Source organism: Schistocerca americana, chromosome 8, assembly GCF_021461395.2.
Source record: "Schistocerca americana isolate TAMUIC-IGC-003095 chromosome 8, iqSchAmer2.1, whole genome shotgun sequence".
In the NCBI taxonomy this organism is placed as follows: domain Eukaryota; kingdom Metazoa; phylum Arthropoda; class Insecta; order Orthoptera; family Acrididae; genus Schistocerca; species Schistocerca americana.
The window spans coordinates 261215585-261241887 of NC_060126.1; the positions used below are offsets into that span (position 1 = coordinate 261215585).

Consider the following 26303-nt stretch of genomic DNA (forward strand, 5'->3'; position numbering starts at 1 on the left):
CACCTCCCAAAGTCCCACAGTCCAGCCACAGAGGAGCATTCCCCTCGTAACTCAATACCATCCTGGACTGTAGCAACTGAATTACATTCTCCGCCATGGTTTCGATTACCTCTTGTCGTGCCCTGAAATGAGAAATGTCCTGCCCACTATCCTTCCCGTCCCTCCTACCGTGGTATTCCGCTGTCCACCGAACCTCACTATATACTCGTCCATCCTTACACAACCCCTGCTCCCAATCCCTTACCTCATGACTCATACCCTTGTAATATACCTAGATGCAAGACCTGTCCCATACATCCTCCTACCACCACCTACTCCATTCCGGTCACTAACATCACCTATCCCATCAAAGGCAGGGCTACCTGTGAAACCAGTCATGTGATTGACAAGCTAAGCTGCAACCACTGTTCTGCATTCTATGCAGGCATGACAACCAACAAGCTATGTTCCTGTAACCCTCCTGGCCTCAACCCTCGTTAATCACTGTCCTCACCCATCCAGCCCCCTCCTGTTCCCATTCCAGCACTACACAGCTGTCATTTCACCGCCACACCCAGTCTTTTAATTTCTTTTATTTCTATCCTTTCTGCTACTTGCCCCCTGCCCCCTCTGAACCTTCTCTCCTGCCCTTCGTCTACACTGCAACACTTCACTGTCCACCACTCCCACCATACTGTCCCTCCCCCTCCCTGCCCCGGCCTCCTCCTTACCCCCACCCAGTCGCAACTCCCATCATGCACTGGTGCTGCTGCTCACAGTGTGGTTTCAGCTCTCTGAGACTGCAGACGTGTGCAAGTTGCGTTTGCGTGAGTTTGTGTATGTGCGTGTGAGTATGTGTGTCTACTGCTGACAAAGGCCTTAATGGCCGAAAGCTATAATTGTATGAATCTTTTTGTTGTGCCTATTGCGACTCAGCATCTCCGCCATATGGTGAGTAGCATATTAAAAATAACATGTTTTAACTCACTGCTCATGGAAGCCCACACTTTTATAACAGTTTTTTAATGGTTTATTGTAACATTTTACATTTTGTTAAGAAAATATGATCCTACTGGAGACACTTGGAATAAAAAACATACTACACAGAATGCCAGCTTAGTTGTAAGTGATGAAACACGATTTCCTTTTTCCTCTCTGTTAAACTAAGTTTAATTACACATGTTTAAATATAATAGTAAATTCAATTTTTTCATCTTTTGTTACACATAATGTTCGCATAACAAAAAAAATTATTTGTAGTGCTTTCTTAAACATGACTGCTTCTGCATAACATAAGAAAGTAATACTTTCTGTTGTAAATAGTCTGTATCTCATCTTTTTATTTATCTGTTTAAGTCACATGTCATTTAATCTGTGGTTGTGATATCCAGTTGTGACCTATGAGTTTGTGGTCAAATAAATACAATTTTTGCAGAACATTAGAAAAGTGTTTCCTATTTGATATTATTGCCACGATCTGTCAATCACCAATGACAAATTCAGTTAACCCAATATAAAAGTCAATTTGTTTTATTATTTATGTTTTCTGTACAATATGTCGTAATAAATCTAAAATTTTGTGCTTGATTATGAAGTGTTACATTTCCATGTACATGACATATCACAACTCTGATACTAACATAAAAAGTGTTGCTTCTGTTTTTCCTGTCAAAAGGAATGGCAGTACACTCTATAAAGATAAACTTTTTGACATCAGGTCACTGCCCATGAAATGTATGATTTGTAAATGGCATAAGCTGGATATTTTCCAATAATGTGGTTGCATTGGAAAGTAACAGGGCCATTTCCCTACATATAAGGAGTCAGTAGGTGCTAGCATACCATGTGATCATACACACACATCACGGACATAAGCCAAAAATGTCTACTTTTTTGTACTAGGTTAAACATGACTACAAAGCAGCCAGAAACCTCAGCAGACTACATGGAAATGACACAGTAAGTAAAGTATCGTTCAAGAAATTTTTGATGTGATTGTATATGACTGCTGAAAGGAATCACATGGAAGTGCATTATGATACAGTTACAGTAATAAACCATGAGAAGTTGCTGTATCTGACATACACTGTTCCTCAAGGTCATAGCACACAACATTTGATTTTCATTATTTGAAGCATGTTGAGCTTACTGAGCAACTTATGGTGCATTTTCTCAAAGCATGCCTTTCTATGCTTCCAAGGGACAGGATATTTTATTTCTAAGACAGGGTGATGAATGGTGATAAATAACTGATATTATATTGTCATGTGCTAACAGTGATCCCCTACCAAAAGAACATAATGATGGCTTAATGGTGTATTGTTGATATCATTCTTGAAAAATGACGAAAAAGTGAATGCTGAGAAATACACTGCCTCACTGTAGAAAATTTCACAGACACTAAAAATTAGTCACCCAATAAAATTTTAATACTCTTTAACGTTGCTTCACATTTCTAGAACCACTGTGCAAAAGCTACACAATGTGCACTCGTTCTCCTTCATCTGTGATATTTCTTGCATACACTTACAGCTTGTACATTAACTATAGAGCATCCACTCACATATTTGCAATTGCTGGTACCTGTAAATCACATAAACACTTCGAGCACAATTCAGTAAAATTTCCGAGGCATATTCACTCCCACCTTCACTGTCACTGGCACATGAGATCACAACAGCCTTTCAAACTCGTGTTGCTTGTATATTTACCACAGCACTTGTCTCTTGCGCTTTCCCCATCACAAGTGTCTTATTACATGCCATTCCACTATTACAAACCATTCATACTCCTGTCTTGTCTCAATCTTGTATCCATATTGTAATTTTTGCTTTAAAAAAGATTTCACAGTGAAGTAGCAATCAGAAATACATTTGGGGAGAAAGTCCAAAAATTCAAACTTCTGCTAAAGTTGAAGATATGTGGAAGAATTTCCTCCAGAAAATGTGTAAAATTCAGTGACACCACTCTTGATTGATAAATAATCCTGTAAACCATGTTCTAATTTGATATTTTACTTCAAAAATTGAAAACAACAAAAATCCCATGCAAAATGATTAATGATCAGCAGGAAGCTTTTACCATGTAGTTCCATCATACATACACTAAGAACAGAAATGCAAATACGTGATATCTGGAGTTTTTCATTTTTGGTCTTGACGATGACCTACGTAATCTTCGAGAAAGCAACAACAGCGAGTGAGACTGTGAAGCATCTGGAAAGAATAAACAGTTCAAATGCCAATAAACATTTTGTGAATAAATTTCTGCTTTTGATTCTGACACCACTGAAGAATTGTAACCAGAAGAGATGAAATTAGTGGGAGTTCTACAAACCATCTGGTAGTAGAATGATATCTCTGTACAGACTTGTATTAAGAGTGCAGGTCTACTATATTACCACAGGGGAGGGGGAGTTCCTGGCTTAACTTATGCTCAGCATACAGTGAAGAAGAGGAGAATTTTAATACGAAACTTACAAAAATACACACATATGTGTCTTATAATTGAGATAGCAAGCCTGCGCTCATGTTTCAGACCTGATGCTGTGTGGTATGAAGCCACAAAAAGAGTAAGAGTTGATTGTATGACCATGTCTTTTACTGGTGCTATTCTTTAGAACAGGAAGATATAAACACACAAACATATGTTGCTGCCATTGTCGTGTGATTGGTGAAAGTGCTAGTCTAGGGAAGAAACAGGAAAAACAGAAAAAAGGGAGAGGAGACAGGAGGTGAATAATCATATGTATAAATTAAAAGATAAAAAGAATTGTCATACAATCCAAAAGAATGGTCTGCCTCAGGGATTTCTTTTTTATCCATTTTGCAAAACATTTTTACCAATCCACAACCAAAATAGATACAAGAAAGAAGATTTATGTAAACTGGCAGCGCTACCATTGCCAAAGGAAGGAGTTTTGAAGAAGATAAAAAGACTAGATAAATCGTTTAGAGAACCATGTACTCAATGAAAAAGTAAATGCCTGACGCCTAGCCCCAGCAATACCCAAATATGTGCCTTACATTTACAGAGCAAGATATTTAAATGTGAAATCATAGTCTAGCACTGTGACCATGAAAAATAGCTGGAGGTGAAGATGGACTGTATTCTAGCATCTAAAATTCTGAAAGGGAAGTAAATGCAAGGAAAGTCTTTAAAAGAAAGGTGACAGTTCGGCATAGGGTACCCAATTGGCAGTTTTGTTTACATCTGTAATGTATGCCACACCATTCTGGGAAGCATTGTTCACACAAACCTAGCCAATATAGGTCTGAATAAATCAGAGTGATCAGTAAGACCAATCATCATATAGAAACTTTATTTCATGAGTTGTGTAACACCAGTTATAATGGAAATCCAGGATGGAATAATGACAGTATTATGAAAAGGAGAGTTTCTGTTCACCATATAGCAGAGATGCTGATTTGCAGATAGATACAATAAAAAGATTGTCAAACAAAAGCTTTCGGGCAAGCAGGCCTTCATCAGAATTCACACACACACACACACACACACACACACACACACACACACACACACACAAATGCAACTTGCACATAAATGACCACAGTCTCTGGCTGATAAGGCCCTGCGGCCAGAGACTATGCCCATGTGTGCGAGAGCTGCATTTGTGTAGCAGTGTGTGTGTGTGTGTGTGTGTGTGTGTGTGTGTGTGTGAATTCTGATGAAGGACTGCTCTCTGGCAGCATGGCCTAATCAGCCAGAGACTGTGGTCATTTATGTGCAAGTTGCATTTGTGTGTGTGTGTGTGTGTGTGTGTGTGTGTGTGTGTGTGTGTGGTGTTGTGTTGTCTAATTCTGATGGACACCTGTTAGACAAATTACCATTGTGTGTTGAGCTGCTAAAGAGAATAAAAGGAAGAAAAATATGATTGCAGTAGAACACCTATTGAATAATTAGTAGGAAACAAATTGGAAAACGTAACTAAACTCCAGATGGTAGCTGTGGCAACAGTGACGACACATTGAAGCCATTGATCACCAAATTAAATTTTTATTTCTGCACAGTGCTACCAAACGTTGTTTCCAGTAATAAACAACCAATACATTAAATTTTCTATGTCAGACACCTTTTACACTGCAGAGAGACACCAGTTAAACAATACAACCATTAAGGCAGTTATAAAAACCAATATGAATTAAGAAGTGGACACTAGTTTGGCTATGTTGGTGTTTGTAATTGAGGATTAAAAATCTTATGCTGACTTGGTAAGTGTGTCCTTGAGCCATTTGTAAAATTAGTCAGGACATTTTCTGGCAGACTCAAATATGTAGTACCTGTGCATCTCAGTTTGGCTTTTGCAAAGAATTCTCTATGGAGAAAGCCATAAATGAGCTCACACGTTATGCTCTTTCAGAGTTACACAAGAAAACTTACTCTTTTGGTTTATTCTGTGATCAAGACAAGGTGAGGTAGACTGTACGTACTGACTCTTGCAGGCTTCAGTTCTAGGTTCACTCTGGGGCTTAACCTGTTTAAATGTACTTCTCCTCACTTTGAAGAACTGTTCAAAACTGGAATGTTTGCTGTTACAGTGTACTAGTAAAGGAGCAAAATCCACCATGCCAGATATCCCATCCTTCCATTTACATTTTTGTGGTTATTTTTCCTACTTGGGCCCCCCTCCATGCGTGACCACGCCTGTGCCACCATTCACATCTGAGTGTCATCCCGGCATTCCTACACGCTGTCCTGTTTCATCTTCCTACCCTGGCTCTATGCCTTCTTCCACAACATTGTTCTTCCAAACCTATCCTGCCATTGTCAGTACAGATGACAACTTGCACTAACAGCACAACATTACCAGGAGTGTGTGTTCATGTATGTATTTGAACATTCTTAATGTTAAGCAACATGTTTCTGCCCACCCTTAGGCAACAAAATGAGTTGCTTGTTTCCATATAGAATATTCTGTTATTGAAATAAATGCATGTTTCGTGTATTTTAATTGTTCGGTGGGTTAACTTGTGTGTGTGTGTGTGTGTGTGTGTGTGTGTGTGTGTGTGTGTCAGAGAGGGGGGGGGGGGGGGTCCTTATTCTGCTGCCTGGAGACAGAATAATTGCACTGCCAAAGAAAAAATTCTTTTTTACTATTATACTCCTGAGATTATGTAAAATAAATTGGCCAATTTTGTTATCTGTGAATGCCTTGAGCAATAACTCAGTTAAGTGGAAACAAGAATTGGCCGATATCTGTAAGATGAAACTGCAGACCACAGGAAAGAAAATAATGTAGTTCTGAGTTTGGGCTTGATTATTTATCATTTTCAGTCTAGTTCTCTGGCTGGGCTCTAAATACATTTTATATTTGCAGTTAGTAATATGTTTTCTAATTGATTGTTTTATGGACAACATTTTGGTCTTAACGTATTTTGTTTGACACATGTTCAGTTAAGTGTCTTTGTAATGAATGATCCTCTGTTCTTTTTCTATTTTACTGCTTGACTCATATAATGTGGTTCACTTTTATTTCTCATCTCTGTGTCACAGTAAAAACCTACCTATATCTCTTGATGTGTCTGCAACTTTGTTTTATTCTAACTTCTTTCTCTCTGTCAGTGTAATGAGTCTTTTACCTTTTCTTTGTATCTTTCCAGAACCATGATGAGGTATTTATTGAAAAGAACTCACATTTCATTATCTTCTTTGCATGCTCAGGAATGGCTTTTTCCTTTATTACTTTATTAGCATTAAACAATTTAACATAAACACGTGAACATAGCAGACAACTCTCTCATCAGTTTCAGACACGAATTAATTTAACTTTGGCATCAGTACTTCACCCACTGAAAACATTGTTCAAAAGCTGTTAAAACTTTTAAATTTTCTTGCTAGGATTTTAAGGTAAGCTCTTCCATTTAATGATTACTTAGCATAATGCTTGCACAATCTTTCTGATGATATATCCCTTTTGTCATGGTTTCTCACAGACTAGTGTTGCTTGCTGAGTCTATATAGTTGATAGTCCACAAAACCATGTGCGAGGTTAGCTGTAGGTTTCTGCTAGGAAACTAGACTGTCATCCCAAAGCACAGATCAACCTGCAGCTTTGAGCACACTGAAGACACTCTTCCTAGGCATGATGTAATTATGATTAATTCCAATGTAACCTGAGTGCAATAGGCTTCTGTTTAAAGTGCACTTCTAGCTTTCATTTGTACAGCATTTGGACATAGTTTTGCTAACAGTTCCCTGCATATCTTAGTCAGATTGCTGTACTATTGGCATTTCTACAAAATCTGCTGCCATTAAGTATTTATATTTTAATTAAGTTTAGTAACTATAAAGACCCTAGAGCTGCTTCATTCGAGATCTGTTACGCTATTACAAACGTTATGAAAATACATTACTTGAGAACAAAAAATTGGATTCTAAACTGTAGTTTGGTAGTTTAACAACATATGACATAATGTTCTGTCAATCTAACACATTACTGCTTTTTAAAGCTACCATAAAACAACATACTAAGAATAATAAAACTTGCAATAAACTCATGAAAGCATTTATGTAAAACAAAATGTAAGTCAATGTGTATCCGGTCTTGGGAAACTGAAAGAGAGAGAGAAAGGGAGAACATATATATGGCAGTCTGCTCTGCTACATATGGCAGTCTGCTCTGCTCTGCTCTGAATACAGGAAAAATTAAATAGAAAGCTTGCAAAGAGCTGTTAAGGGAAGAAATATTTCACTGTTGAACAGGTACTTCAAAGTATTACCAATTCTCTGTTGGAGATCCTAATTGAATCCAAACAGTACAAAGGCAGTGTGAAAAGTTCTTGTCATAGCAATGAGAACTGTGTTTTAAAATTGGCTTGTTGCTCCAATATATCCATCTTTCAGGCCAGTGCAATCTGTACACAGTTTCCTCCACAGTGAAAATGCAATTCTCAAAGGTCTGCAAAATACTCATTTACAACTACATAATATCCACATTGAATTCAAGACTTTTCCAGTCAGGTGGATATCAAAGTGTGCTAAATCTGAAACTTCCTGGCAGATTAATACTCTATGCCAGACTGAGACTTGAACTCGGGATCTTTGCCTTTGTAGTACTTGCCTGTGTGAGGCAAAAGTCCAGAGTTTGGGTCTCAGTCCAGCACACAGTTACTGCCAGGAAGTTTCATATGAGTGTACACTCCAATGCATACTGAAAATTTCATTCTGGAAACATCCCCCAGGGTGTGGCAAAGACATGTCTCCACAATTTCCTTTCTTCCAGGAGTGCTAGTTCTGCAAGTTTTGCAGAAGAGCTTCTTTGAAGTTTGGAAGGTAGGAGATGAGGTACTGGCGAAAGTAAAGCTGTTAGAACGGGTCATGAGTCATGCATTGGTAGATCAGTTGGCAGAGCACTTGCCTGCGGGAGGCATAGGTCCTGAGTTCGAGTCTCGGTCTGACACACAGTTTTAATCTGCCAGGAAGTTTCATATAAGTGCATACTTTGCTGCTGAGTGAAAATTTCATTCTGTGCTAAATCTGGTGAATGGGATGGGTGCTCCTCAGTTTTCCCATTTCTGAACGGCCTCTTTGTGAGCATTTGCATAGTCCTGATGGAAGATGACTTTTGTCTCAGTCAGAAGGTTTGGTTAGTTTCCATCAGCATCCCCCACCCTCCCCTCCAGCATCTGCAACTGACTAATATTTCCAACAGATTAAACCGACTTCTCTTTCATTGGTGCAGGGCCATTGTCATTCATTCACAGTTTGTGTTGCTGTTTCACTCCTGAAGTGAAGTGAAATGGTAAACCTATGTAACAGTCAGAAAGTGGTGCACAAACTTGTTTCAGTTCTTATCCAGAAATTACTGACAAATTTGTTTTCGCATTTACTTTTTCCTAGACCTCTCTGGTTCTTTTCCTCCAGCCCTCTTCCATCCTTCAACCTTTCTGACTTAAGGAAGGAGGTGCTGGCTCCAAAAGCTTGCCTAATTACAACCTTTCTTTATGTGTGTGTTCTACTGCCGCTTGTTGAGTAGATTTTCTATCTATCCCATTAAATTATTTTGCAAAAATTGATCATATTATTCATTTTGCTATTTTCTTAGTGTCAGATATTTCATAAACTTTTAGTAGTTGATCTTGCAATGCCACATTGTCACTTTCTTGATTTAGTGTCAGATATTTCATCTACATCTACATTGATACTCCGCAAGCCACCCAACGGTGTGTGGCGGAGGGCACTTTACGTGCCACTGTCATTACCTCCCTTTCCTGTTCCAGTCGCGTATGGTTCGCGGGAAGAACGACTGTCTGAAAGCCTCCGTGCGCGCTCTAATCTCTCTAATTTTACATTCGTGATCTCCTCGGGAGGTATAAGTAGGGGGAAGCAATATATTCGATACCTCATCCAGAAACGCACCCTCTCGAAACCTGGCGAGCAAGCTACACCGCGATGCAGAGCGCCTCTCTTGCAGAGTCTGCCACTTGAGTTTATTAAACATCTCCGTAACGCTATCACGGTTACCAAATAACCCTGTGACGAAACGCGCCGCTCTTCTTTGGATCTTCTCTATCTCCTCCGTCAGACCGATCTGGTACGGATCCCACACTGATGAGCAATACTCAAGTATAGGTCGAACGAGTGTTTTGTAAGCCACCTCCTTTGTTGATGGACTACATTTTCTAAGCACTCTCCCAATGAATCTCAACCTGGTACCCGCCTTACCAACAATTAATTTTATATGATCATTCCACTTCAAATCGTTCCGCACGCATACTCCCAGATATTTTACAGAAGTAACTGCTACCAGTGTTTGTTCTACTATCATATAATCATACAATAAAGGATCCTTCTTTCTATGTATTCACAATACATTACATTTGTCTATGTTAAGGGTCAGTTGCCACTCCCTGCACCAAGTGCCTATCCGCTGCAGATCTTCCTGCATTTCGCTACAATTTTCTAATGCTGCAACTTCTCTGTATACTACAGCATCATCCGCGAAAAGCCGCATGGAACTTCCGACACTATCTACTAGGTCATTTATATATATTGTGAAAAGCAATGGTCCCATAACACTCCCCTGTGGCACGCCAGAGGTTACTTTAACGTCTGTAGACGTCTCTCCATTGATAACAACATGCTGTGTTCTGTTTGCTAAAAACTCTTCAATCCAGCCACACAGTTGGTCTGATATTCCGTAGGCTCTTACTTTGTTTATCAGGCGACAGTGCGGAACTGTATCGAACGCCTTCCGAAAGTCAAGAAAAATTGCATCTACCTGGGAGCCTGTATCTAATATTTTCTGGGTCTCATGAACAAATAAAGCGAGTTGGGTCTCACACGATCGCTGTTTCCGGAATCCATGTTGTTTCCTACATAGTAGATTCTGGGTTTCCAGAAATGCCATGATACGCGAGCAAAAAACATGTTCTAAAATTCTACAAGAGATCGACGTCAGAGATATAGGTCTATAGTTTTGCGCATCTGCTCGACGACCCTTCTTGAAGACTGGGACTATCTGTGCTCTTTTCCAATCATTTGGAACCCTCCATTCCTCTAGAGACTTGCGGTACACGGCTGTTAGAAGGGGGGCAAGTTCTTTCGCGTACTCTGTGTAGAATCGAATTGGTATCCCGTCAGGTCCAGTGGATTTTCCTCTATTGAGTGATTCCAGTTGCTTTTCTATTCCTTGGACACTTATTTCGATGTCAGCCATTTTTTCGTTTGTGCGAGGATTTAGAGAAGGAACTGCAGTGCGGTCTTCCTCTGTGAAACAGCTTTGGAAAAAGGTGTTTAGTATTTCAGCTTTACGCGTGTCATCCTCTGTTTCAATGCCATCATCATCCCGTAGTGTCTGGATATGCTGTTTCGAGCCACTTACTGATTTAACGTAAGACCAGAACTTCCTAGGATTTTCTGTCAAGTCGGTACATAGAATTTTACTTTCGAATTCAATGAACGCTTCACGCATAGCCCTCCTTACGCTAACGTTGACATCGTTTAGCTTCTGTTTGTCTGAGAGGTTTTGGCTGCGTTTAAACTTGGAGTGGAGCTCTCTTTGCTTTCGCAGTAGTTTCCTAACTTTGTTGTTGTACCACGGTGGGTTTTTCCCGTCCCTCACAGCTTTACTCGGCACGTACCTGTCTAAAACGCATTTTACGATTGCCTTGAACTTTTTCCATAAACACTCAACATTGTCAGTGTCGGAACAGAAATTTTCGTTTTGATCTGTTAGGTAGTCTGAAATCTGCCTTCTATTATTCTTGCTAAACAGATAAACCTTCCTCCCTTTTTTTATATTCCTATTAACTTCCATATTCAGGGATGCTGCAACGGCCTTATGATCACTGATTCCCTGTTCTGTACATACAGAGTCAAAAAGTTCGGGTCTGTTTGTTATCAGTAGGTCCAAGATGTTATCTCCACGAGTCGATTCTCTGTTTAATTGCTCGAGGTAATTTTCGGATAGTGCACTCAGTATAATGTCACTCGATGCTCTGTCCCTACCACCCGTCCTAAACATCTGAGTGTCCCAGTCTATATCTGGTAAATTGAAATCTCCACCTAAGACTATAACATGCTGAGAAAATTTATGTGAAATGTATTCCAAATTTTCTCTCAGTTGTTCTGCCACTAATGCTGCTGAGTCGGGAGGTCGGTAAAAGGAGCCAATTATTAACCTAGTTCGGTTGTTTAGTGTAACCTCCACCCATAATAATTCACAGGAACTATCCACTTCTACTTCACTACAGGATAAACTACTACTAACAGCGACGATCACTCCACCACCGGTTGCATGCAATCTATCCTTTCTAAACACCGTCTGTACCTTTGTAAAAATTTCGGCAGAATTTATCTCTGGCTTAAGCCAGCTTTCTTCTGGCAGTCTTTTACATGGTTCACCAAAGACTTTTGTTGTGATAAAGTGTTCAAAATTATCTCTTCAAATGAAACACAGATAATATGATTGTCTGAAAAAAAGCCACGTAAAAAAACTTATTCTGCAGATGAAGTAGAATAAATTTTTTGTATACAGTATACAAACAAATGTAAAACATTACTTCATTGATTCAACTCATCATCTAGAACAGCACATCAAACTAATGGATCATTTCTTACTGATAGCGCATAAGGTAATCTGTCTTTTAATTGTTCAAAAATTTTCTTCTTATTGGTCCTGTAAATTGTATTCTTACTGAGTCATCCAAGAGAAATGTTTGTGGGAAGAAGGAAATTGGTATAAGTGGATGATAAATGCCTGCCCTGTGTGACAGAGAAAATTTCTGCTTGAAAAACATAATACTGTAGTTAAAGCTGCTTAGAGTTGAGAGAACATTGCAATTAGAGCCACAAAGATCGTACTGGGGAATAAAGTGGAATACATGATGCAGGAAGATAAGAAATCATCTGTGTAATGCTGTAACTATTTTCCATCCTTTTCACACTGGCACTCACTTTTTGTTTCTTATGTTTGTGAACATTTGAAGTTTTGTGATGTGTTTCTCTTATTTGATTTCTTCTACTTCTTCATTGATGCAGTCAGTCCTTCGTAATGTACTGTAGATCCCATCATGAAGGAGAACCTTCAGTGTTCAGGGATGTATAATGAGTCAAGTTACTTGTTAAAAAGGTAGAGCAGCTGTTAGAAACTGTGTAAATTATTAAGTACCATTAAATTTTCATAAACAGATCGCACTTTAAAAAAATAAAACACACACTGCTTCTTTATTTATATGAGTAGCTGCTGTATATCTCATACTTACAACCTAATGTCTGATTGAACAATTTGATATTTATTATAGAACAGCTGTTGTCTGTATTCCATATGGACACTTTTTTACAATGCTTGTGGTGCAGCCAACAGGAATCGTCATTCCTTGAATCTAAATAATCAGATTATTTGTGAACATTGTGGCTAATAATTTATGTTCCAAATGTTCTTTTGCATTTATAGGTATTCTCAGTTGCTTGTTTTATGAGATGGGAGGTTGCTGAAGACCTACACACCAGAATACAGAACCCATGTTGAGTCCTAAAAAATGAGGGAAAATGTACGTGGAAATTACTTTCCTATCATCTGTTGTGATTGTATACATCACAATTCAGTCGAAACTGATTGTTATTATTAGCAACAATTACCACTCCTTGTGAATATCTCCAAAGGGAATTATTAGAAGATAAGTAGTGTAATGAAATGGCAAATCCAGTGTCTGAAAAGGGTGTTCTTTTGTATTTTCCAGTGTCTTTAATTTACAGTTCGAGATGTGCTGCATTACCTCACCTTGTCTGCTTCCAAGTTATTTCGCCAGCAAAGCAGGCCTTTTTTCTGCAACTCATTGTTTGAATTTATCTTGATATAAACTGTTAGCCATTATCTTCCCTTTTGTCAATTCAGGTTGCCTATTGAAGCATCTTTAATTGCCATTATGCCCCCAAACAGCTCCCAAACCAACTTCATTCCAACCTCTCGATCTTTTTTAGTATTTGTCTCGATCCATACGCCATTTTTAGGCAGCCTCATTTTTTAGTGTAGTCTATTTGCATTTCTCCAGACCAGCATTTAAAAAGCTAGTAAACATTTCATATCTTGCTGTTGTTGTAGCACCATGTAAGGCTGCAAAGCTTTCCAATATTTCCCATAACTGCGTACTAAAAAATGTAGGTATAGTTTCCTCATCTTCTACCAATCTGCTGTGCCCCCCTCCTCACACTTCGTCACATATGATGACATGACTAATTCTGCATCATAAAATCTTTCTTATCTGCCATTCCTCACATTATTACCCATTTCCATTGTGAATATTGTTGCCTTCATTTTTTAAACATTTATTCTCATACCTTGCTATTCACCACTATTTTCCAACCGCCTCATCTTAAACTACATATTGTAGGCAGATTTTTTAACACGTACATATAAATCTTTAAAGTCTGTGCATCAACATGCTCACATTTTAATGATTAGGTTGCAGGCCTCTGTTAAGAATTGCAAAAGCTGATAAATGACTGCAGATATCACTATTACAGATTAAAAAGAAATTTTAATGCAAAAGTAAGACAATTTTTCAGGAGACACATGTATCAAAAATTTGTTGAGAACAGCAGTGTGTTTGTCCATAACACATTCTTCCAGCAAAAACACAAATAGAAAATGGAACTAAAAATGAGAATGGCTGCATTTTGTGAAATACTAAAGGAACTGCAAAATATCACTCAAAAAAAAAAAACCTTTATGTTGTAAGTGATAATAGAGCTGCAAGTTGAAGGGTAAAAACAGGTACATAGACAGGAAGAAACAAATTCATCATGCAGAAAGTCAGACATGCAGATTATGATTATTTTTCTTGTAAATTATGAAGGCAAATAGTGCTGTACCCATGGGTAGCAGATATCGATATGCACTTTGTAGTTCTGGAAGAAACGGAAGAGCCACTGGGCAGGAGAAGCACCTGCAGAAGAGTAACTCAGACTAATGGCAGGCAAGTGAAATGCAACATGTAGACTATGGACAAACAGCAGACCTGGACAAGGACAAACAACCTAAATGACAATGATGCACTAAACTAAGGCTTCAACACAACCAAAGAGGGTAACTAAGTGAAAAGCAGCACGGTTATCACGCAGTCCTAGAACACTGAAGTTAGATCCAACAATCTCAGATGTGAGCATGGAACTAACTAGCTGTGCACCAGATGGCCACTTATATACAGGCTGTGTGGAATGCTACAGGCTGCGTTATTCACATGGTGGGAGACAGCGGTGCATTTGCCATGCAATGACAGTACTGGGTGGCCATGATGATGCCCCTGAAAGGTCATCTAAGCCCATCTTCTTCCACGACCATTCAACCTTCATGGCATCTGATACCAGAAATAGTTCATGTGGAATTGAAATAAATGCTGCATACAAAGAACAAGTGTTCATGAGGATAAGACGAAAAATTCTTGGACTTTCAGAGGTGGCATTCAAACCCATAAAATTTTAATTTTGTTATGTTGGCACATGTTGCACAACAGGGTAAGTAAATTAAAGCTTGATTTGTGGAACAGTTTGTTGCTCTCACTTTTTAATTAGTCATGTTGCATTATTTCATTCAAAATAATGAACTGGAATGCTCTGCCATGATAAAGTTCTTAGTTTTGTGTGGTTTCTCATCAATAGAAATTCATCGTAAGCTGGGGAAGGTTTGTAAAGAATGTGCTGCTTCATTTCTGAGCATTAAAAATATGAGCATATGTATTCAATGCGGCAGTACTTGGAGATGATTGATGCAAAGATGGCCCTGTAACTGCAACCACAGGCTTAGTTGTATAGTTAGCAGTTAAATGTGTATGAAATATGTAATAGCATAATAAAATCAGGAGAGAGAATAGCATATTTTACATGTAGTATTAATTATGCGAAGACAGTAGAAGATGGGCACTGAATTTGTTGACTGCTGGATAAAAGCAAATGTGAAAATGAAGCTCTCATCTAAGTAATGTCTCAATAAATTACGTCTGTCACTACATACATACTTGACAAGCCAATGTATGGTGGATGGCAGGGGGGATGTTGTAGGTAATTCCCTTTCCTGTTCCATTTGCAAATTGAGTGGGGGAAAGATGACTGTCTACATGCATCCATGCAATCCTTACTTTCTCTTATCTTGTCCTTGTGATCCTTAGGTGAAATGTACGTTAGCAGCAGTAGAATCATTCTTCATTTGGCTGCAAATATCAGTTCTCTAAATTTTGTCAATAGTGTTTCATGAATAGAATGTCATCTTCCATCCAGTGATTCACATTTGAGTTCATCAAGAATAGGTCGCACTAGAGTTTTATATGTGGCCTCCTTCATAGATGAACTACACCTTCCTAAAATTCTTCTGACAACCCATTTACCTACCCTGCTAATGTATTTATGTGCTCATTCCATTTCATATCACTTTTACAAACTTGAACCTGGCCATTTAATCAACATGACTGTGTCATATTTGTCTGCATTAACTCACATTTTTCTGCATTTTGAGCAAGCTGCCATTCACCACACCAAATAGAATTTATAAGTCATGCTGCATGCTCCTGTAGTCACTCAACAATAACACTTCCTCACATACAATAGCATCAGCAGCAGCTACAAATTTCTGCTCATCCTGTCCTTTATATCATTTATGTATGTAGAGAATGGAGCAGTCCTGTCACTCTTCTCTGGAGCATTCCTGATGATACCTTTGTCTGTGATGTAACAATATTATGAGAAACAATATTATGAGAAACAATGTTGCTACTCACCATGTAGCGGAGATGCTGAGTTGCAGATAGGCACTACAAAAAGACTTTCACAATTAAAGATTTCGGCCATTGGCCTTCGTCAACAATAGACACACACACGCAAAAGCAACTCACACACATGACTGCAGTCTCGGGCAACTGAAACCGCACTGCGAGCAGCAGTACCACAGCATGATGGTTGTGGTGACTGCCCGCTACCCTTACCACCCCTCCCACAGTGGTATTCCATCCACCGAACCTACACAACATACTTGTTCATTCTTACAGAACCCCTGCTCTCAATCCCTTACCTCATAGCTCATACCCCTGTAATAGATCTAGATGCAAGACCTGTCCCATACATCCTCGCACCGCCACCTACATCAGTCCGGTTACTAACGTCACCTATCCCATCAAAGGCAGGGCTACCTGTGAAACCAGTCATATGGTTTACAGGCTAAGCTGTAACAGCTGTCCTGAATTCTACACTACTGGCCATGAAAATTGCTACACCAAGAAGAAATTCAGATGATAAATGGGTATTCATTGGACATATATGTTATACTAGAACTGTCATGTGATTACATTTTCACACAATTTGGGTGCATAGATCCTGAGAAATCAGTACCCAGAACAACCATCTCTGGCCGTAATAACAGCCTTGATACACCTGGGCATTGAGTCAAACAGAGCTTGGATAGCGTGTACAGGTACAGCTGCCCATGCAGCTTCAACACGATACATAGTTCATCAAGAGTAGTGACTGGCGTATTGTGATGAGCCAGTTGCTCGGCCACCATTGACCACACGTTTTCAGTTGGTGAGAGATCTAGAGAATGTGCTGGCCAGGGCAGCAGTTGAACATTTTCTGTATTCAGAAAGGCCCGTATAGGACCTGCAACATGCGGTCGTGCATTGTCCTGCTGAAATGTAGGGTTTTGCAGGGATCAGATGAACGGTAGAGTCACGGGTTGTAACACATCTGAAATGTAATGTACACTGTTCAAAATGCCGTCAATGTGAACAAGAGGTGACCAAGACGTGTAACCATTGGCACCCCATACCATCACACCGGATGATACACCAGTATGGCGATGACGAATACACATTTCCAATGTGCGTTCACCGCGATGTCGCCAAACACGCATGCAACCATCATGATGCTGTAAACAGCTGGATTCATCCGAAAAAACGGTGTTTTACCATTCGTGCACCCAAGTTTGTCGTTGAGTACACCATCGCAGGTGCTCCTGTCTGTGATGCAGTGTCAAGGGTAACCACAGCCATGGTCTCCAAGCTGATAGTCCATGCTGCTGCAAATGTCGTAGAACTGTTCGTGCAGATGGTTGTTATCTTGCAAGCGTCCCCCTCTGTTGACTCAGGGATCGAGAAGTGGCTGCACAATCCATTACAGCCATGCGGATAAGATGCCTGTCATCTCGACTGCTAGTGATACGAGGCCGTTGGGATCCAGCACGGCGTTCCGTATTACCCTCCTGAACCCACTGATTCCATATCCTGTTAACACTCATCTGGATCTTGACCAACGCGAGCAGCTGTGTTGCGATACGATAAATCGCAATCGCGATAGGCTACAATCCGACCTTTATCAAAGTTGGAAACGTGATGCTACGCATTTCTCCTCCTTGCACGAGGCATCACAACAACGTTTCACCAGGCAACGCCGGTCAACTGCTGTTTGTGTATGAGAAATCGGTTGGAAACTTTCCTCATGTCAGCACGTTGTAGGTGTCGCCACCAGTGACAACCTTGTGTGAATGCTCTGAAAAGCTAATCATTTGCATATCACAGCATCTTCTTCCTGTTGGTTAAATTTCGCGTCTGTAGCACGTCATCTTCATGGTGTAGCAATTTTAATGGCCAGCAGTGTAGATGACTGTGCAGGACGTTCATTCATGGTTAATTCTCGAACATATACAACCAGAATTCTTATAGTTGCTTCTTTATACCAGGGACACTTATTAATATGTCGTCCAATAGTAGTTTGTGAAAAGGTCAAACGATGGTATGCCTGTATGATGCCCCTGTGTGAATGATATCTTAAACGTGAAATTTAAAACTTCAGCTTTCATTTTGGTTTCTTCTATTGCCACACCAGACTAGTCGACATGTGACTGGACAGAAGCCTTCAACCCAGTTACTGATTTGATGTAGGACTAGATTATTCTTGGGTTCTCAGCAAGATCTTTTATTGAAATATGATGGTGGCAGTTGTATGCTTTTTGCATTGACCTTTTTATAGGTGTACAAATTTCTGCTAATATTCAGATGTTGATATTTCTACATCCTTTTTTTTTAACCAAGAGTGAAACAACCTCATCTTCTCCACCATTTTCTGAATTTTGTTATTAAATTGTGGTGGGTTTTTTCCATCCCTTAACTCACTTATTTGGAACATACTTCTCCAGAGCTTGATTTACAGCCTGTTTAAACTTTGCCCACATTTCCTCTGTGCCCATCATGCTGAAACTAAATGATGTCCTTTCATTTTCTAAGTAGGATGCTAACACCGCTTATCTGCTCTTTCCATTGTAAATACTCTCATAGCCTTCTGGATGGGTGTATTAACTTTTATGTCCCTCATTGCTATATCATCATGATCACTAATCTCTATCTCTATACTAATATCATCAGTAGGGTCAGGAATATTTGTAGCTATGAAGTCTACATTATTTTCATTGTGCATGGGTTGTCGAACTAGCTGTTGAAGGCAAATTTTAGGAAACATGTTCAGAACTACTTCTGTCTGTTCTACCTGCTTCTGTCTGTTCTACATGCAATGAGATCGTATATGTCCCACCTTATACCCGGTAGATTAAAGTCATTTACAACTAAAATTGCATGATTGGGGTGCTTCCACACTACTGAGTGTAGACTTTCTTTGAATGACTCTACAACTGCTACCGCAGAATTAGGTAGCTGGTATAAACATACAAAGGTTAACTTGAGTTCACCTGGGCTGGTGGTTGCTTGTGTCCAGATAATGAACACTTCTGTGGCTTTTAATTGTCTTCTTTCTGATGTTTGTTCCATGCCTCATTAAATATTTTAGAGTTTTCTACTTCAAGTTTTGCCCATCTTTCAGTTTTGAGAATAATTTGAGCTTGACAATTTCCCTGTAGGCCAGTAAATTCAGGAACTTTGTTACAAATGCTTCAGGAATTTAGGGATAAAATTTTGACAGTCTAAATGCCTTTATTTTGTACATGATCTGATTTTGCTCCCTCTTTTTGAACTGGTGAGTATTCATGAGAGGACATCAAACTTTTGCCTAACTCTTCCTCCCCCACCCCCTCCCCATCCCCCCTGTACACACACACACACACACACACACACACACACACACACACACACACACACACACACACACACACCCTCCCCATCCCCCCTCTACACACACACACACACACACACACACACACACACACACACACACGACACCACCTCCCCTAGCTGCCCATTTGAGCTGATAAGGGCCTCAGAATCCAAGCAACAGGAATCATTGGTGCCAACATGAGCCACAGTGTGCAGATAATTGCACCCTGCACCTTTGATAGTTATGGGCGGTGCCACCTCCTCATTTCAGATCGGATCCCATGTCAAACATACAGTGTACACATGGGATTTCTTCCCAGCCCTGGATACTATTTCTTTAAGGGGCTCCAAATGTGCCTAAAGTTGGAGATCCCAAAAAGTAGCAAATCCCTCTCCCATGCACCTGTATCCTGCTGAAGGAGCAACTACTTGTCCATTCACAGGGTGAATGGTAGCAGAGCCTGTGGAGGAAACAAGTGACACCTGAGATGTCGTATGTGACACACCAGATTTTCTGCCACCACTACACCCCAAGGCAGCAGCCTGCAGACAACTGACCTCAGCCAATGCTCTTTTCAGCTGTTTGCGAACCTTAGTCAGCTCCCCTGCATTCACACACACCATCCATCCTACTACTACTACTACTACTAATTTAAGAATCAAACTATAAAAGCACCCAGTAAAAGCTAAATATTTATTTTAAAAATTATCTAACTGATGTGAAGCTGGTGATCTTTCACCACAAAAGATAGTGTTTATCCTCTACTGAATAAGTTACAGTCAGTTTTTGTTGGAAACCTAACATAATTGCTTGTACTAATTTCCTTGCGAAGGATAAAACTATAATTGATGAATGCTGCACAAATGTTGTCAATCTGTTGGATGCAAAAATGTGTGAGCAGTGGTTGTATTGAAACGAAAAGCAAAAACAAAAAATATTTGTTGTTAGGACAATGCAACTGCCCACAAAGGTGCTTTGGTTATGAAAAAACTGATGAATCAGAAATACGAATTGAATAACATCTGCACATTCACCAGATTTGATACCCATTGACTTCCATCTATTCTGAACCCAAATAAATACTTGGCTGGAAGTCCTTTTGAGGCCAAAGGACAGGTTAAAGGCTATGCTTGGGTATTATGACATTCCTGAGGACCAAAAATCTGCTATTTAGCAATCAACATAGGTTCTAAAAAGCAGTTGTGTGAAACCCAGCTCACTTTGATCGTCCACAAGACCCAGAAAGAAGCAGATAAAGGTGCCCAGGCAGTACTGTGTTCCTTTACTTCCAGAAGGCATTTGACACTGTTCCACATGGGCAACAAATGAACAAAATATGGACTTATGGAATATCAGGCCAACTGTGTAATTGGATTCAAGAGTTTCTAGCAAACAGAATACACCACTTAATTCTCAATGGAGATAAGTCTTGAGACATAAGAGTAACTTGGAGCATACCCCAAGGGAGTGTTAGAGGACCATTACTATTCACAATTAATTTAAATAACCCTGCAGACAATGTCAAAAGTTCCATGAGGCAGAGTGGCAGTTGACACTCAGTTTAAACAAATGTAATGTATTGTGCATGCATAGACAGAAAAGCCCATTATTATATTACTTTTGAATGCATTACGGGAACAGCAGTGATCAATGTCTTGTAAATAATTACTATTAAAAACAGTCTTGATCACGATTTATTTAACAAGGTGACCGGTTTCGACCACTACTGTGGTCATCTTCAGACCATTGAGTAGGAACCCCTTTCTCCAACAGAAAGGGGTTCCTACTCAATGGTCTGAAGATGACCACAGTAGTGGTCGAAACCGGTCACCTTGTTAAATAGATCGTGATCAAGACTGTTTTTAATAGTAACCATTATTATATGTTTTCCCGACTGCAAAACAATCACTGGAAGCAGTTACTTCCATAAAATAACTAGAGTTATGCATACTGAACTATTTAAAGTGGGACAACCATGTAAAACTAATCCCAATTAAGGCAGATGCCAGACTGAGGTTCATTGGAAGAATCCTCAAGAAATGAGGTCCATCAACAAAAGAGGTTGCTTAAAAAAAAGCTTGTGTGACTAATGAGTTGGATATTGCTTGTCAGTCTGTGATCTGCATCAGATAGAATTGATAGAGGAAATAGCAAAGATCCAAAGATGAGCAATGAATTTCAATACATGTTCATGTAGTAAGCACGAAAGCATCACATAATTGCTGAACCAACTCCAGTTGCAGGTGCTACCTGCATCATGGTGTGGTTTACTATTAAAGTTCAAATTCCTAAAAGAGTCAAGCATTATATTTCTCCCTCCTATGCATATTTTATGAAAAGACCTGAAAACATAGAGAGATTTGAGCCAACATGGAGGCTTACAAGTAATCTTTCTTCCCGCAAACAGGAAAAGGAGGGGGTGACACTGGAACACAAGGTACTCTCCACCAAACACTGAAGAGTGGTTTGTGCAGAAGAGATGTAAATGTAGATAGATAGGTGTTTTTTCTGACTCTTTAAAAGCACACTTCGTGAATGGAATCTATTCACAGGAAAGACATATGACTACATGCAATGGACTGAAACTGAACTATGTTGAAGAAGCGGCATGAGTTTGACTCAGAAAATACTCTCTCATTAGTAGGCTAAGGAATTTTCAACTTCCTGTTTTACAGACACAGTAGTTCACCACTAAACATTTTGTTAAGATGACTGTAAAGAGAAGAGCAGTGGAAAATTGTAGGAAAACATTTCAGAGCTAGGAAAGTTGATTCCTGTTCCTACCTGGAGTTTCCATTGTTCAATCAAATTTCACCACATTAAAATACACACATCAAAAAAAGTATTGCATCACCTTTGTTCCAAGAGTTCCAGGCATTACGGCGCCTTCCATGACCACCAGCGTTGTACGTCGGCCCCACATAATGCCACCCCAAAGCAGCAGGGAACCTTCACCTTGCTGTACTCACTGGACAGTGTGCCTAAGGCGTTCAGCCTGACTGGATTGCCTCCAAACATGTTTCCGATGATTGTCTGGTTGAAGGCGCATGTGACACTCATCGATGAAGAGAATGTGATGCCAATCCTGAGCAGTCCGTTCGGCATGTTGACGGGTCCATCTGTACCGTGCTGCATGGTGTTGTGGTTGCAAAGGTGGACCTCATCATGGACGTCAGGAGTGAAGTTGCACACCATGCAGCCTATTGCGTACAGTTTGAGTCATAAGACAACATCTGTGGCTGCATGAAAAGCATTATTCAACATGATGGCATTGCTGTCAGGGTTCCTTCAAGCCATAATCCGTAGATAGTGGTCATCCTCTGCAATAGTAGCCCGTGGGCACCTGAGAGAGAGAGAGAGAGAGAGAGAGAGAGACATGTCATTGACAGTTCCTGTCTCTCTGTATCTCCTTCATGTCTGAACAGCATCGCTTTGGTTCACTCGGAGACACCTGGACATTTTCCTTGTTGAGAGCCCTTCCCCACCCAAAGTAACAATGAGGGCACGATCGAACTGCGGTTTTTACCATCTAGGCATGGCTGAACTACAGACAACATGAGCCGAGCACCTCCTTTCTGGTAGAATAACTGGAACTGATCATCTGCCAGATCCCTTCCATCTAATAAGTGCTGCTCATGTGTGGTTGTTTACATCCTTGGGCAGGTTTAGTGACATCTCTGAATAGTCAGAGGGACTATGTCTGTGATACAGTATCCACAGTCAACGTCTATCTTCAGGAGTTCTGGGAACCGGGGTGATGCAAAACTGTTTTTGATGTGTGTTTTAACAACCCCCTTAAAAAAGCACAGTGGTTACTTTGGAGCAATATAGATAGTGTAAAACTGATACCAAATAGACATGTGTCCTTTTGCAGTGAACTGGAGTGCATGTATATGTGGGTGCATGCAAGTATGCACACGCACATAAGTGCACCAGACATTTGTATGAAATCACCACAGTAAAATAGTTTAACATGAAGACACTACTGAATATCAGAAAGGTCATATTGGCTTTGGACGTGTCCATGAACACACTGTAGCTGAAGTTGTTTGATTTGTTGCTGTATACATGAAAACTGTGCAAAGTGTCTACAAGGCTTGGTGTACCACTTGCAGCCATTTAACTTGGTGTAAGAAATGCATTTGGATAATGATCCTAATTGATGGGGCTGAGAGACAAGTGTCTATCAGCGAATGCAGGTCCATGTCAACCAGTTTTTGAGTAAACATTGCTGGAGTGTGTGGGGGGCTTTGGGGATGGCTATTTTAAAGCAAAAGATTACCTGTTGCAATTTATAGCTGAGAATATGATATAGTTAAAAATGATGAAAACATAACTCTTATATATCATTGGATTCCAGGAAGATATTCAGTATGTGTTTCTTTTTACCACAAAAAACCCTCTTGATATGTAATTATCAATGAAATTTGCGAACATCTTTGTAATTAAGATGTTATTTTATTTTATTTTGACTACCAATATCAGCATTCCACTATGCCATCTTCAGGCCCCATATGCGTCTTTCAAAAATAAACAATATTGTCATACAGTGCCGTATGTTACTGGACATAGTAAATTGAAAACCAAATTCCAAGTTCTTTATTCGAAGACTTGAGTGCAACTCAAGTGCTTCGAATGAAGCATCTGGGATATGGTTTTGAATTCAAGACATCCATGAATATATGGCACTGTATGATAATATCATTTATTTTTGAGAGATGCATATCGGACCTGAAGATGGCATAGTGGAATGCCGAAACTGGTAGTCAAAATAATTTAAAATAACATTTTAAGTACACAGCTGTTGGTGAATTTCAATGCTAATTACTTGAGCAGCTGATGTCACATGTCCATGGTGCATCAGCAGAGACTCTTGATATGTTGTTGATGTTATCAATCAATTGTGGTTTATCTTTCAGTAATAAATGAGAACTTGAAATCTTTTTACATAAAACTTCCTGAGGAGAAAAATATGGCTTGTGGTAATGGCATAATTCATTTACTTACCGTCCAAATTTTGGAGACTGATTGAATAAGTAGAGATGGGTGTCTTGTTTATAGATGCATAGCATCAAACAAAGGTAATTATTTAATTGAGATTTTGGGAAGAGCAAAAGACAAACTTGCAAGAAAAACATGATGTTGAGTTCTAGTTATGTAGCATGAGTACTACTTAAACCTACCAGAGTTTGTAATGCAACTCTGATCAAATGGTTCTTTACGTTTAAGTAGCTTTTTATTTGAAGTTGCCTCTGTTCCCGTTGCTGATTAGAAGATGGGGGAAGAGAAAATTGGTCATCTGGCGTATTAGACTCTAGAATAGACTGTTTCTCCCTGAGTTAGTACTTTTCCATATAGCCTTAATGTTACTCATGTGTAGAATGAATAATGAAGTTACAGAAATATATTGCTTGGATCCATTATGCAAAGTTAGCAAGATATAATTAAAAGAAATGTAATATACTCTGGTTCATATCTGCAAGTGATTTCTGAGTGGAAAGTATTTTGCCATCTACAATTAAAACTGCAAGTCCATTGTTTTGATTAGCTTAGTGATGTACCAGTTTAGAAATCAAAGTTTGATGTTATGCGTAGGAGTATTCTCTGGCACTTTAAGTGACATGTTCAAATTTAAGCCCCCCTAAGTGGCTGGGTGAGCTGATTTTCAGATTAGAAGTTGGCAGTAGCTCACCACCTCCATTAGCACAATGCCCAGTAAAGATTATGATGTTCATATGAATCCTTAGACTGATGACTGATTTCTGTTTAAAATCAGATTAATATATGTGGTAAAGTAACTAAAAAGAGTTCCCTGAAGTGCAGTGTGCTAATGTACTTATTCTACATCATAGTGGGAGGTCACAGTTTTGATGTGTGGAACTTACAAATAATTAACCAACCAAGATTGGACAAAATGTTTCCAGAATTACCTACAGAAACAATAGTAGGTATCTGGTGGCGTCCCCTAAAATGTTTCCGTACTTTGACATTACCAGTGCTCCAGATTTAATTATGCTTTTGTGGAAGCAAACTATGTCTGAATATTCACTGAAATTAGTTGTGCACTACAAGGAAGCCAATGCATGTTCACATAACTCCATGCACAGAGAAGTCATCATAGCTTTGGAGTGCATAGTCAGCCTTTTACAATTGATGTGTATTCAGAATTTTGAGTTGTTTCCTTCCTCAGTATGTTTTATAAACTGATAATGTCCATATCATTGACTCAGTTTGGATTATAAATACTATGATTTTGTGTGTCCTCTGCTCTTGTGATACTTGTCATAAATATTTTAACCTTTTAGATACAAAATTTTAAAGTTATGAAAAGAATAAAATGATGATTGTTTGAAAATTTTGTGCTTGATATAATTTACTCATCTATACAATTCATTCTCATTAAACAGCATGACAAAGCTTATTTATTTGCATGGGCTATTCAGTAACATCAAACGTAATTTAATCTCAGGTTTCAATACTATCAAACACTTGTCAAATTGGAAGTCTCACAGATTATACTCCTTGCATTAGATCTGTCACAACTATATTTCCTCTTATGACACCCTCATTGTCACTCATTCAAGAATTGCATTTTCCTATAAGAATGATATGGATGCTTGTAGAAATGCTTCTGGTAGCAAATTCACTCTGACTTGCTTTCTATAGTTAGTTATTTCTACAGTCATAAATTTTGTGCATTTTCTTTAGGCATCTATCAAACCTTGTAGCATTTCTTAATAAAATTCAGTAAATAACAAATTATTATCAAAGCAGTG

At 39.3% G+C, this 26303-nt stretch overlaps 1 protein-coding gene across 5 annotated transcripts in view; it reads left to right on the plus strand.

The window, feature by feature from the left end:
- The window catches only part of LOC124545392 (calcium uptake protein 1 homolog, mitochondrial), a 231674-nt gene that overhangs the window by 143608 nt on the left and 61763 nt on the right, over positions 1-26303 (plus strand). For 3 of the 5 annotated variants that reach the window (XM_047124305.1, XM_047124303.1, XM_047124304.1), the window contains exon 6: positions 1882-1938. The exons of the other annotated variants lie outside the window; for them this stretch is intronic. In XM_047124305.1, the coding sequence (XP_046980261.1) occupies positions 1882-1938 (57 nt within the window). The remainder of the gene's footprint in view (positions 1-1881; positions 1939-26303) is intronic. 5 annotated transcript variants of the gene reach the window in all.